At 36.5% G+C, this 14926-nt stretch overlaps 1 protein-coding gene and 1 long non-coding RNA gene across 2 annotated transcripts in view; one reads left to right on the forward strand and one right to left on the reverse strand.

Moving 5' to 3' along the window:
* Nucleotides 1–14276, reverse strand: Lipn (lipase family member N). The gene is made up of 11 exons (XM_023566676.2): nucleotides 14176–14276; nucleotides 13419–13515; nucleotides 13043–13158; nucleotides 12347–12464; nucleotides 9059–9257; nucleotides 7501–7610; nucleotides 6607–6743; nucleotides 4739–4885; nucleotides 3232–3303; nucleotides 2650–2721; nucleotides 1–523 (listed from the first exon to the last, which is right to left on the reverse strand). Exons 3-11 carry the CDS (start codon nucleotides 13148–13150, stop codon nucleotides 290–292), a joined length of 1197 nt encoding a protein of 398 aa, XP_023422444.1. The 5' UTR covers nucleotides 13151–13158; nucleotides 13419–13515; nucleotides 14176–14276; the 3' UTR covers nucleotides 1–289.
* The window catches only part of LOC134473827 (uncharacterized), a 22227-nt gene continuing 20991 nt past the window's right edge, over nucleotides 13691–14926 (forward strand). Inside the window, exon 1 of the long non-coding RNA XR_010044288.1 lies at nucleotides 13691–13806. This is a non-coding gene — a long non-coding RNA (uncharacterized LOC134473827). The remainder of the gene's footprint in view (nucleotides 13807–14926) is intronic.

A 14926-nucleotide genomic window follows, 5' to 3' on the forward strand; every position in this document is an offset into this window, starting at 1 on the left:
TCCTGCTTTAACTGTTCTCTTAATTGTACATTTAACAGAGAGGTAATTACTAGATATTGGATTAAAACTGGCCCCATCCCTGACTGAGGGGATAAAATCTTCAGGTTTCAGACACAGGCATTTCACAGAGAAACAGAGTCCAAATAATCTCTAGTTGAGATGCTGAAATAAAGTGTCTTAGCAAATACAATAAGAGTGCTGGAGTCAATCTCAGTTTTCATTAGTATTTTCCCTAAAGCCTCTTGTGGACTTGAAAAGAAATTTTAACTATAGAGCAGATGTTCTACATTTACAGATAATCCTTCATTAAAGCTATGATCTTACGGTACAAACGTTGAGGAGCATCGAGGCCCCAGACAAAATCAAAATGGTTCCAATCTGGAAACATATGGAAGTAATGGAGATTCCCAATTTGAGGAAGTATCCTGTCCACATCCCGGGGTGTTACAAGGATGTCTTGTCCACCAGCCCAAATAGCAGTGGGCACTGTCATAGCAGTCAGGTCGTATACCGGAGGCTGACTCTGTATGCGAGAGAGAGAAAGAGAGACAGAAAGGGCGCTCGTGAGAGGAAGCTCCTCATGGCAACACGGAATTCAAATAAATCGAAGGGCTGTAAAATGGATATCTACCATGACTGCAAGGCTGGGCACCAAGGGAGATAAGAAGAAAATGTGAAATGGTCCCTACCTTTAAGGAGCCTACAAAGTAGGAAAAAATGCAAGATGGCTACACAAACATTTATACACAAAGTAGTGCATGTAGAAGGCCATAAAACCATCTCAAAATGCAATGGGATTGAAGACAGGAGAAATTACTTTCCGCTGGAAGCTCCATACAAAGAAAAGTCATTTGAAATGACTTGGAGGTGGTTGAATTGTGACAGGCAGAAATGGGGTAAGCAGGGCTTCCCAGGTGACAGGAAGAGTGTGCAGGCCGTAATCAGGAATGGAACCCTTCTTAATGTACCCAGAGAGCAAAATTTATAAGGGATACTGTGGGCTATAAGGATAGAGGCAGGCTTTCCAGGTTGGAGAGCAGATTCAAGGAACGTGGACGTCTTCCAGAAAGACACGGCAGAGTCATTTCTCAGATGACTGTACAAGCATCAGTTAGTGAAGTGACGTGATAAAGGGGCAGGCAGAAAGTATGACCAAAAACTGTGACACTCAGTCCAGTTGGCCCGTATTATAACTATGGGGATGGCTGAATTCTCCAAGAAGACGGAGAGTGCACATTGAGACGGTGCCGGGGACTTAAAAAGAAAGTTATTGAGATTAGTTCCTCTAGAAAAATGTAATAGAATTTACTTCAAATGAGCTAAAATCACAAACACAGTAGAACTGACCTAGAGCAAGGTAAGACCAGAAAAATGATGAAAGTTCTAAGGACATTGATACACTCACAGACTTTTAAGCCTGCTTGAATTGCCACTTTTTAAACTGTATAATCTTGAAGGTATGTATGTCTCATTCCATTGTCTTGTAAATGATATAAAAATATAATATGTGTGTTAAGATTAATGGAAGAAAATAGAGGTATTGTATATAAAGTCCAAAGTGAGACTCTTTTACTCCTTTGTGTTTATTTGCTTCCCTGCCTTTTTCTTCCCTTTCATGAAGTTAATTTTTGTTTATTTTTTATGGAACTTTTTAAGCATTTGTCAAAATATGCATTTCTAAGAGTGAGGATCAACTTTGGAAAGTATTAAGAATGTTTCATATTTTGGTTATGGTATGGTTATACAAATAACATAACTCTTTAAATGTGAAATAAAACATTAGCAAATTTTATTATATATAAATCACACTGTAATAAAACTGTTTTAAAAAATAAGAAAACATAAGATACTCCTTGTAGCTATTTTAAGGTGCTAACAGAATCATTCTAACAGTTTGATTTCTTTTTGAGAAACTAACCGGTCTGATTGGTTATTTTTATAATCAGAAATAACTACATTGATTTGTATTTACACTAATAAATACCATTTAAAAAGTTGTTCTGGAAAATTGCTGGAAAAATTGAATGTGTTTAGTTCATACTTGAGGCCCAATCCCTGACTATAAGAACAGGAAAGGACGGGGAACACTGGAAAATAAGGGCCAAATGAATCTGCAATATTTTATGAGTAACGTTGTGTGGGAAAAGATGCCTTTGCAACCCAGCTCTTGAATATTGTTAATTTTTGAATAGTTAAAAGTCACATAGAACAACGTGATGCTGGGAGAATTGGAATAACTACATTGAGACATCAGGACATCTAGTTATGTCTCAGTGCAGGGAATACAATTGATTAATGTCTTTTGTATATGTTTCTTTTCTGTCTAAAAATACTGCAATGAATACAAATCAAAATTAGATTTCTTTTAAAAAAGTACTCTATCAGTGCGTGTGCCACTAATTAGAAGATAGGAGTCTTGTCAGTCAAAAATAATGTCTTATTAAATTCTGTTCTGCAAATGGGAATGCGATATAGAAATGGAGAGAGGTGTGGGAGAGGAGGAGGAGGGGGAAATAAAAACTGATGTGTTACGTATACACACCAACTCCCCACGATGAATGTAATCACTATGTACCATACACATGTACTAATACAAGTTAATTAAAGGTTTCTCAAGAGTGCCATTCTGGGGCCATCTGACTGTCTCACCTGATTGTAGTGCAGCATGTTCTCAGCTTCACTTCCCCAGTCATACGCTCTGAATTCATCAGATCGGTAAAGCTGAAATAAACGTTTTAGAAAAAGAATACTCAGGATAAGAATCCTAAGGGATAACAATAAATCTTAGAGAAACACTATACTGAGCGTAAAATTAGGACCCTCGATCACCAGAAGCATGCAAGTACCTTGTTGCTATAATAACAAAAAAAAAAAAAAAAAATGATTACCCAAAGAGATACAATTGATTTGGATGAAAACCAAGAGTCATTAGAGGGACGTCAAAGCCCAGATATCTTTCTCTGGGGAAGAGTCAGATTTAATGGAGCTTCCCCAATTTACTTCTTGCTTTGGCTCAGGATCTATTTTATAGGCTCTGATTTAAAATGGGGCCCATATCTTCTTTTTCTGTACGATATAACACTTTTTACTAAAAGATAGGAAAATCAAGATATGCAGATGGCAACAAGCACAAACTGGAAATAAGCAGTTCAGCTTCACAGGCATGTCTGTTAGTCAATACTGTCCTTTCACGTAGAAGGCTTGAAGCAATTTCCCATAACAAAACTCTACCTGTTTTATATGCAGGATATTCTGTACTGACGACCCAGTGGGTGCATGTGACATATACACATCCATTCGACTCTAAGAGAGACATTAAACTCATGTTACAGTGACAGTCACCCAATGAAAAAACCATGCCTTTCAGAAGCAGAGAACAATTATGTTAAGAATTAATGATTACTGGTGCTTTGAAAATGATGAAGCAGAACCATCTAGGTGAGCATGTGTCTCTGTCAGACACTTGGAAGTGAAGGTACCACTGACTGACTAATGACATGGGCTGCTTGGGAGCAAACCTGCACCAGCTCGGAATCTGCAGAGCAATTAATTATCTTATTTTGTAGTAGAAGAAGCAGTGGCAGACATCTTGGAGTAAAGTAACTAAGAAAGGTGCTTTGTTCAAGTGCAGGTTAGTGGTGGTGGTAGTCATGCTGGTGCAAACACATATTAATAGATCAGAAAACCTGAATCTCAGGCCCTCAAATTGTGAATTACTAGCTCTATGACTTAGGTTAAATTACTCAATATCTTGCAATGTCTATTTTTTTCATCTGCTAGGTGAATATAAAAATCCACTAACAACTTGCTGGCCTCTTGAGAGATAAATAAAATATTGCATAAGTAAAGATGAAAATCAATTCCTTCCAAAAATTACTTTGATCTTTGTAAACATTATACAGATAAAAATTAGAAATCAAATAGTAATCATAATTACCTGTCTTAATAGAATGAATAGAATGAACCTGAGAGAAACTATTTCTTTTGAACAAACAGGTTTTGAGAAATAGATCCTCATGGGTTTCAATCTAATATAATTTAGCTTCTTGAAGCATTAGGGCTGACAGATAACAGCTGTCTTGGGACTGCACTCCCTGATACAGTCTCATTGGCTCCTGTTAGAACATAGCAACAGAAACTGTTCAATAACTATAGTTTGCAGATGTAAATTCTACCTCCTCTCCACTCAAGAGGAGGATTTTTCTTCCCCTTCCTTCTTCCTGAATTCTCAAAAACAGGAAACAAAGAGTTCATGAAGTAGGAATTGCTAACTCATCATAGGAGAAGGGTCTACCATTTTTCCTTTCTGTTCAAACTTCTCAGGTTAAATGTTGTATTTTATTCGAAGCTAAACCACTCATAAAAGAAAGCACATGAAAAGTAAGTAAAGTGCTTACAGAGGATGTGCTTCTCTCTATGATTCTGCTTTTTAACTTAATATACTGTGAACATGTGAAAGCCTACTGCCTATTATGGGGCATCCCATGTTCCTAACTTTGAGTAAGGAGAAAAGAGTTCAATTGCTTTTTCTGGTCCTAGCTGCCGTGCTCATGGAATACCTAATTTCATATAGCATATGTGGGAATATACTATGCTATCTAATGTGCATAGAAAATATCTGCCATTAAAAGTTTGGAATACCACATAAATTTATATAGCACAATGTGTAGATCAAAATGAACTAAATGAAAGCTATAATGTCTTTGCGTATTAAATGGCTCCATAATTACTTACATACCATATTCATATTTTTCTTGTTGAATCCAGCCCATAAAGACATAAATTCACTACATATCAGCCAAAGTAATTTGTGGTTACAGACTTTGGTAACAAATGTCTTTGTATTTTTATCTTCTAAAAGAAAGCCTTTGGTACCAAACATGTCCTGTAAAAGTAAAAAATAATTTCTCTTTTTAGATCCATCCTTCAACTTCTTGATAAGCCCTTGATTCTAGGAATGAATCATACTTAGAGCTCTATTTTCATTTGCGTTTACAGTTTCAGTCAAACAGATCAAGTCACTCCAATAAGTGTCTTAGGAATCCATTTCCAAGAAAGGAAATTTATCAAATATTATTTACAAGGAGACTGTAGTAAGGGGCCATGTCAATCTCAAATTCAATTTTCCATGGTGAAGAACTATTAGATTTTGTCCAATAAATGATTGCCACTACTTCTCACTTACTGATAAGTAAGATGAAAGATGAAATAGTTTTTCTCTGTTAAGTTATATGTTATCTAGGCTACTAAGGAAAATCAGGTCTTTCCATATTGCTATGTACACACTGGCTTTCTAGTACTACCAAGATTAGTAAAGTCTTACTATAAAAAGTAGAGAATGGGATACCAGAGACAGGATGCCTTTGGACATCAAAGATACGATGATATCATGATGATAGGATGGTTTAAACTTCCAGGTCTTGAGAAAATAAGCATGAGTAGATTTTCTCTTAGAGTTTTTGCAGAGCAACCGATGACAATGGTAAGCTAGGTAATAGAATTTAAAGTGGCAGGAATTTTGATGGTAGATAATGTAGATTGAAATAAGCAAGAGTACTACCTGGTACTTATCTGATCTATGTTAGAAAAGCAACACGTGCAAAACTGGTACATTAACAGACGTAGTTCCCTATTGATTAAATTTAACAAATTTGTTCACTCAGCCCTACCCAGATGTAGATAACATTCAAAACTAATTGATGTCAATAGATTTTATAATAGAATTGTCAACCACACTAAAGGGAAGTTATGTCACTCAACTTTATTGCACAGCAAACAGTGCAATAAAATCACTATCAAACCAGTCATTAGGCCTTATAAAGATTCTTACTTGCATTAGCTCCTCAATTTTTTTTCTATTGATACTACTCCAACCCAAACTAAGGCCTTATATTCTTACATATGAATCACTGTGACATTCTAACTGGTAGCCTTGACTTCATTTTAGCCCCAATCCATTTTTTCTGTTGCCCCAAATTCAAATAGCAACCTTGGCAAAACACTATGCTCTTTGTGATCATGACCATCATAGAGAAACAAAGACAAACTGAGAAAAAATATATTAGAAGTAAAATTTCAAATTCATAATTGTCAATTGACTTTTTCTATCTTCGAAGAACACCAATAAATATTTTAATGACTACCTGGGCTACCAGGCATTTGAGACTTTGCAGTATACCTCTAATAAGTTAAAGCAAGCTCCCAAATGAGAGAGTTTTTTAGTTAGACTTACATATCATTAAAACCAGGGACATCTCTGTCACACACATTTGAAGAGTGTCTTACAACTGGACATTGTGAATTCACTGACCTGCCCCACTAAATGGAAATGAAAACTCATGAGGATAGCCTATACGGACACAGAAGTCAGTTCAGTCTTGAAATTTTAACATGTGCTCAGATCTGTAAGAGACTGAATATAGTGAATTTTATATGAGACCTATAGGTGCTATGGAACAGACATGCACAGGTACACACTTGCAAGTATGTGCTTAGATAGTCTTAATTTTTTAGAGTTAATATAAATTACCTTTTTCATGTCATATAAGATTTAAAAATAATAACGAAAGGGACCCTAATGTACATTCTGTACAAGGAGGAGCCTACCTTGATTGTAGCCTGTGGAAGCAGAAAAAAGCTGCTGAAAATGCTCATGGGATGTTTGAATGAGACCACAGGGCCCAAGGCAAAATTCATTTTGATTCTTTGTGCCAGTTCAGGAATGGTGGAAAAGGCTACAAACCCTGAAAGAATAAGAGGTAAGGCAATCTTGTAAAAAGTAGAATAGGCATTCTTTCTTCCAGCAAATGTGGTGGTCTATTTAGTCATTTTTTTTCTTCTATTGCAAAGATTTTTCGGGATGCTGGCAAGTTTTTGGAGTTATTATGCAAAGAGAATCTGCTTCCAGTTGTTTTTACTCTAAAGTCCCCAGCTTTCTTCTATTCTACTGATGAACAATGAAGTTTTTAAATTTCTATATAAACAATTATATGTAATTGTTAGCCCATAAATATGAAATTTTATGAATAGATAAACCCAGTTGATTTATCATAGTTTTTGTTTTTAGCCTATAAACAAATGTGTCCATTGTTTTGAATTAAGTGTAAGCTCCTCTCTTTTATTTGTTAAATTCAATTTAGGGTGTAGGTTGGGAGGAAATTATGATTGATGCATATTTGCTTTTTGGAAGGGATATTTTATAGAATTAAGCTTTCCTTTTTCAGCTCAGAGAGAATTAAGGAACTTCATTTTTAACGTTCTTTCATTGGGTTTGGGGTACATGTTATATCTACTACATCACCATTCCAAACATGCTGCTGAGACCTGCAAAGCAGACAGGGTTCACCCACATGCCGTCTCTGGTCTATAAGAGCATGGCCGTTAGAGACTAAGGTTTGTTTCCAGAACAGGATAGGAGGTACCATACACAGCCCTTATTCCATTTCATCTTAAAAATAAATGCTTGTAAGACCCCTATGACACTGACTTTTGTAAACATACCTATTGTAGTGCCAAGTGAATGTCCAATGAAATACAGTTTCTCCTGACCAGTTTTATTTACAATGAAATCTACTACTCCTGTGAGATCATATTTGGCCATTTCATCAAAACTGAAAAATAAAAGAGGGGCTTATAAATACAAGTCAAACACATACACTTGATCACTTCTTTTTACACACAGAATACTGTGCTGTTTACTTATTCTGTGTGTATCTCACTGTTTACCCAATTAAATGTAAATTATTGTTGCTTTTTCCCCCCTTGCATTTACAATTTATGTCCTAAATACAGGAACTATTTCAAGGAATGAGTGCGCCATCTGAGGTAAGTCTTTTTCCTCCTATTTCCATCTCTTGCTTTTCTTTCTCTTCCTTTTCCCTATCTAATTGGTAAGCTTCTCTTTCTGAATCTCTCATGAAATTCACAATTCTTGGGGTTATTTTATACCCATGTTTAGAAACAGGACCATTGTCAATTATGATTCTATTATTTACTAGCTGAGTAACTATAAAGTACTCAAATGCTCTAAGCTTATGTCTCCTCATCTGAAAAACAGAGCTGTGCCTGGTTTATAGGCAGTTGTATGGGTTGGGTAATATGAATGAAATAGCTTGATTGCTAGTAGACATTTAGTCAAATGTTGCTATTAGTGCTTCTGTCCACATAGGTATAAATTCACTATTTTAGTGAAAGCATACTTAAAGAAGTCCTAAATCAGTGTGACAAAGAAAAAGAGAATTATTGTGAAGTCTTAAGGTAAGCAAGTTCCAAGCTCCCAGACAACAGTCAATGATACAAAATATTCCCTTACTCTTGTCTCTGCCCCTGGCTCTTCTGCTAAAACTCTGTCCCATCCCTTTTCTTTTCTTAACCTGTCAGTGTGTGCTGCATATGTCACTAATTCAATAGAAATACATACTGTATTCTATCAGTGGCTTGAGGACCAGTGGAGACTTGCCCTTTAGTCCTTTAGCAGAAAACACTTCCATTAAAAGAAAAATCAACATATCAAAAATTCTTATCCTCAGCTCCTTAATATGTTTTTAAAAAGCTCATATTGGTGTTTCCCTGAACATTATATGCTGTACAATCTGAACATCAATTTATTTAAATAAATAACAGGGTCCATCATATTCATAAAATTGATTAATTCTCCAGGAGAAAACACTGGTAAAAATAGCACTAAAATGAGCAGAAACTGAGAGATCAAGGATTTTGTATGTTCACCATTCGAATCTTCCATGCATACGACAATGTAAACTTTGGATCAATGAATGAGGGCCTTGGTCATAGGAATCTCCTGAGCTGTCCCTTGGATGTACTTATAATGTACAGAACTGGTCAGAATTGAATATTAAAATGATCTTACTAGAGTATAATAATATGTCTGTGACAGAATCAGTGAAAATTAGTCTCTTGTGGTTTTTTTCCTTGAAGATGTTAGCAGAAATTACAAGGAGCTTTGTGACTCCATGTACTATAGACAATTATTGTATTAATATTATTTATACTGTAATATTTTAAAGAAATTATCTCCACTTTTGTTTTTCTGAGATACCTGAAGGCCCAGAATTTGTCTTCATTCACTGAGAGTGTTCTGTGTCTTCTTGACCAAGTATTTCCCCGACTGTTTCCCATCCACACATCATAGCCTGCATCTGCTAGGAGGAACCCAAGGCTTCCATTGGAAAAATTCTCAAGCCAGTATGCATTGTCTGCAAACAGGGCATGCTGCAGATATACAACTGGCCGGGGGCCTGGGGAAGAGTTTAGGGAGAAAAGCGAGAGAAATATACAATAATTAGAGTATGTCAGACACATGATCAACACATACCACACATGTGGTAAACAAGACAGTTTTCCCCTTGTCATTAGTGTAGAGCTTTATAATCACATAACTTCAGTATCTTGACCAAATACCATGTACCTGGGAATATACTGACTGATTTCAATGAATTAGATTAGTAAATTCTTACAACAGCCTTCAAAGTAGCTGCCACAAATAGAAAATAAGATACATAGATGTTGAACATCAGTCAATATGATATCACTTTACGTATCTATTAAAATGAATAAAACACAAAAATAATGGCATTTCCAAATGTTGGTGAGAATTATCCTGGGCAGAAACCTGGATAATTGATACATCACTAGAGGGAATGGCAAGTCTAGCGACCACTGCAAATAATAGTTTGGCTCTCTGATATGACACCAAACATTCAGTTCCCATGCAGCTGAACAACTGTACACCGGGATGTGTTCCAGAGTAACAAAGGCCTATACTCACACAACAGACCTGCATACTAGTTTTCATGACAGCCTCATTTGAGCTAGACTAAAACTGGAAACAGCCCCAAAGACTTTCTTGGGCAAATGATTAAGCAACCATGACATAAAAAAGCCAATCCTCAGAGATTGCATACTGTACAAAGTTTGTATACATTTCTTGAAATGACAGAACTACAGAGACAAAGAATAGATTAACGGGGTGGGGAAGTGAGACAGGAAGCTGAGTGTGGTTATAAAGGGAAATGTGAAGAATTCTTGTGATGATGGAATTGTTCTGTCTTGATGCTTATAGTGGATACATGAAACTTCTCATGATTAAACAATATAGGACTAAATACTTGTACTTAGACAAGTACAAGTAAAACTAGGGAAATTTAACAAGATCAGTGTATTATATTTGTGCCCCTATTCCATTTTAATATTATAGTACTATGTTATTGGGGGAAATTGAGTATAAGGAATATAAAATCTCTCCATATTATTTTTATAATTATATATGAGATTATAATTATCTTGAAATAAAATTTAAAAATAAAAGTAGCTACTATTTTCAAGGTCATTTTGCAGATGTGGAAAGCAAGCCTTAGAAAACTTAACTTTCCTCAAAGGTGCCCTCGGTTAATAAGACACAGATCAGAGACTCCAACAAGTTCTGTCTCATGCCAAAACATGCTTACAGATGATTTGCTTTATGTATTCATTGAAAAGTGGTCACTGACTTCACAACTTAAGATTTTTCAATCTTACCATAGTACCAAATGTGGATTCCCTGTAAATCATCTGTCAAATTGAGAATCTGTTATCTTTTCCCAGGTTATTGGTGTGCCCTACAGTAGTAGCTTGAGATGCTGGGTGGCAGCAGCAGTGAGCCTCAACTCCCAGACAGTCAGGTGATCATAAGGGGGAGCAACCTATTGTCCACAGTACACTGTGTTGTTAAGCTATGATGGTCAGTAGGTTAGGTGTATTCAATGCATTTCTCTTACGATATTTTCAATTCGTGTTGGGTTTCTCAAATCATAATTCCAACCCAAGTCAAGTAGAATCTGTATACACATGTGACCTACAATGATCCAATATTTATCAGGCTTACTGAAGGCCTATACCTCTTCCAAAAACAGGAAAGGGAGTAGAAATGGACATGGATAAGCATCTCACCAAGAATCTATCCAAAACCTCAACCTCTGCTCACTGCAGATCATTTGAAAATGACAACAGTAAATCAACTCAACATACTTCTGCCAACTCCCACATTCATGAAGGAAAGAATATTTGATGAGATAAAAAGAACCAGAGTTAAAGGTTCAGAAAAGACATCATAATTTAATGGGTAAGAACTAGGATGCCCGAGTTAAAATTCTGGTTCTGTCACTTATTATTTGTGTGACTCTGAGATTAGTTACATAATCCCCTGTGCCTCAGTTTTATCGGATGTAAACTGATGACTGTTAGGGTTGCTGGGAGCTTTAACTGGTTTGCAGTACTTAGAACGACAGACGGTTTTAATTGCAGTGATTTCCAAAATTATCTCTTCCTAATCAACACTTACCCTGTGCACTTTTCTCTCTTTATATTTCATTCTCCTTTTCCTCCATCTGATATTCTTTCTTTCTTTCTTTTTGGTACAGGGGATGGAACTGATGAGCTCACACTTGCCAGGCAGGAGCTTATGCCACTAAGCTAAATCCTCAGCCCCCTCCATCTGATATTGCCAAATATAGCAAGATACAAAAACAAACAAATAAGTAAAATATTAAAAAATTAATTTTTTAAAATTAAAAAATTAACAGAGGATGCTCTATTAAACTTGAAATTAAGATAAAAATGAATATATTTTGTATAAGAATATCCTAAAATAAAACTTCTATTAAAATGTTTCTGACAGGAAAAATACAAGTGTTATAAGAAATTGGCTTATTTGGCCTGCAGATCTAACTAGGAATCCCATACTTTTCTGGTAGAGCTATACACATCTCACTCTTCTGAAATCCTTGAATTACAAATCCCTTTGAGGGAGAGAATAGCTGCCACTGAATGTGGATGGTGGAAGAAAAGATGCAGAACCAACATGGTAAAAGACAACAAGCGATTTGCCTACAAACCTCTGCAGAAATTTTGCTTACTTTGATCTTTCCCTCCTCAGAGAATGTGCAGTTTCAGAAGTGTCACTGTCACTTAACTTGATCTTGTATTCTGCAGAGGGAGGAAATTTTGGGGGTACTCCACTAGAATTAATTTCACTCAGCCCAATCAATCTCTTCCCAAACAGTGAAGAAATTCATATTCTGGGAACCAGTAATAAATTAACAAGATGTGGGTTCCACCTTAGCATTTACACCCTAACAAACAAGCCTACCTGCTCAGCAAGCTCAGGCTTGCCCTCTGTTTTTATATTCTGGTTTGTCATCAGTGAGCTAGAGGGAGGAGAGCAGCTTCCGTGGTAGCCATTGAAACAGCAGTCCGGTAACTCAACCACTTTTGACAAAGCAGTCAGTACTAGATGACGTTAAACTTCAGTCACATGCTGTCCTCCTTCTCAGGAGACACAAATCTGTACCTGTGGACCTAGTGTGTCCTTTCCCATGGGGAATTCTGTTGATGGCAAGGATGTACCCATCTTCAGTGGTGACTTCGTACTCCTCACTGGGATAGCCATTGTATGTGATGATCTCACTCTGACAGGAAAAACACAAGTGTTATAAACACCTGGAATGAGCCTATGGGGGTGAATTATATGATATCTGTGACACTAAGTGACCATAAAATTATTTTACTATGTAAAGTCTTGACTTAACATAATAGAATGTTAAAAATATCTACTATTGTCTTTTTTTTTTTTTTTTTTTTTGAGACAAGGTTTTGCTCTGAAGTTCAGGCTGGCCTCAAACTCACAGTGATCCTCCTGTCTCAGCCTCATGAGTGCTGGGATTAGAGGCATGTGCCATCATGCCCAGCTAGCAAGTCATATTTTTAAATCACTTGCCTTTTGTGGTCCCCATTGGATTAATATTCTTAAAGTACAGACTAAAAGAGGAATTGGTGTATATAAAAACAGCATCATCCTGCTTTTTAGCACTGACTATATTAGTAATTCAGGAAAGAAAACAGGCCTACTTAGCTTAACTCTTGTAAAGATGCTAAAAAATTGTTAACTGTCTTATCAGATATTTTCTATTATATCAAGATCTTTTATAAACATATCACCCATTAAGACTGATTTATTTGGTGTTCTCTGGAATTTTTCTTGACTTACAGCATTCATCCATACTTCAGGATTTATTTTATTTTCCAAATCCAAGAGTCTACTCGCACTTAAAGTTCCACAAATCAAATGAACTGTTGTTAAAAACAGCCACATCATAGGTGTACCTGACAAAAAATGTAATATTCACAGATTAATTTTATCCACCAGTGCTAAATAGTGAAATGAAGATGTTGTTATAAAAAGTTGAATGACACTCTGAGAAACCTGATAATGTATAAAAGAGAAGCAATACAATAAACTCACACAGAGCATTCTGCTCTTACATGAAGAAGTCCTGATACAGCCCAGCTGTTCTAATGGAATAAATTTAAAATAGTATGGGGGCTTTTAAAATTTTTATTTTGCTTACAGTTTTTCCACTTACTTTAAGTCTTTGTTCATTGGTGAAGTGCTTGAGTATTTAAAGATTCAGAGGACAAGTTTCCATACCACGGCAAATGAAGTTTAGTCTAGCCCAGGATCTCACAGAAAAGCAAAAACAATGAACAGATGAAGCTTCAGCCAAGTAAATAAGCTTACAATCACTTTCTAATGACGTGACTGTATTTCTCATGTGAACTCCCAAAGGCACATCCATTTCTCATGTGAACTCCCAAAGGCACATCCTGCACATTTCAAGGTGCAGTGTCACTTCCTTGCCTTGGCTGAAGAGCTTGTCTCTTTAAAGGCAGGCCTTCGGCGTAAAAACTTGGTGTTCTCAGTGGAGAGCTGCTGCAGTCAGAAGGCATCACAACAAACAAGACTGCTGACTGGTAAGTTTTTTAGCAGTTTTAGCTCCAAAACAAATACTTTGATATCTAGTTAAAATTGATTTTCTACCTGTAAATGTTATATAATTTAAGATTTTTGAAAGTAGTGATAACATCTATGAAGTGGTTCCTTTCTGCTACGCATAGTCCTCAAGGCTCCATATATATTATTTAAACCTAGAAAAATTCCATGAAGTTGGCAATAATATACCCTCTCATTTCATCAAGATGAGACAAAGGCTTAGAGAAGTTTTAGACCTGCTCCAGGTCAAAGAATTTGCAGACAACAGGCTTGGGATGGATACGCAGACAGGCCTTGTATTAATGGATACGCCCATGGTGCCTCCCAGGTATGATAAATCTCCATCTTACCTAGTTCTAGGTGAGCTTCACCTGCTCCTGAGGACTCCTGATTGATTAGGAACTTCTGAATTTTTGTTATTGACAACAGGCTGGAGGGTGAGATATAGTTGCAATGACAGTTAGAAACTAGAGAGATGAGAAACAGGAAGCTAGTAGAAATAGGATACCTTGGACTGTGACACACCCAAGGCGTCTCCCTGACACATCAAATGCTGTGATGTATTTACAGGTTGGGAAACAGTGATCTACATGCAACCACTGCCAAGCACCAGGTAACTCACCTGGCTGAGTCATTCACGCCTGCACTGAGTGTTTGTCAGTCTGAGTGGTTGTTAGTCTGAGTGGGAGTATTTAGCAATATATTCAAAACAGTGCATCAAATGGTGATAGAATGTACCCTGCACCCAAATGGACAAAATCAGAGATAATAGCATCACCCTTCCCAGCTCCAGAACACAGCAATAAAGATCAAATGAAGCAATAAATGCAAAAGTGGTTTTGTCAATCTAGTGTTCAGAGATGAATATGGCTAACGTAGTTGAGAAGTGGGGACGATCAGACTCCTAACTTGAGATCAGGAATTTGTGATCAGTAGAGTGGCTACGGTAACTGACTCATGTATCAAGGTGATTTGTCTACTGTCAATTCTGACAGCTTCTCCTGTGGTTGAATCAGTGCTTTAAACAAAGTAGAAATGGAAGACTAAAAAGATAAGACAACCTAACTCTAAATCCTGCATAAAATATCATATCGTGAAAGG

Source organism: Cavia porcellus, unplaced genomic scaffold, assembly GCF_034190915.1.
Source record: "Cavia porcellus strain 051 isolate PalLab524CR breed Dunkin Hartley unplaced genomic scaffold, mCavPor4.1 scaffold_28, whole genome shotgun sequence".
NCBI classification, from domain to species: Eukaryota; Metazoa; Chordata; class Mammalia; order Rodentia; family Caviidae; genus Cavia; species Cavia porcellus.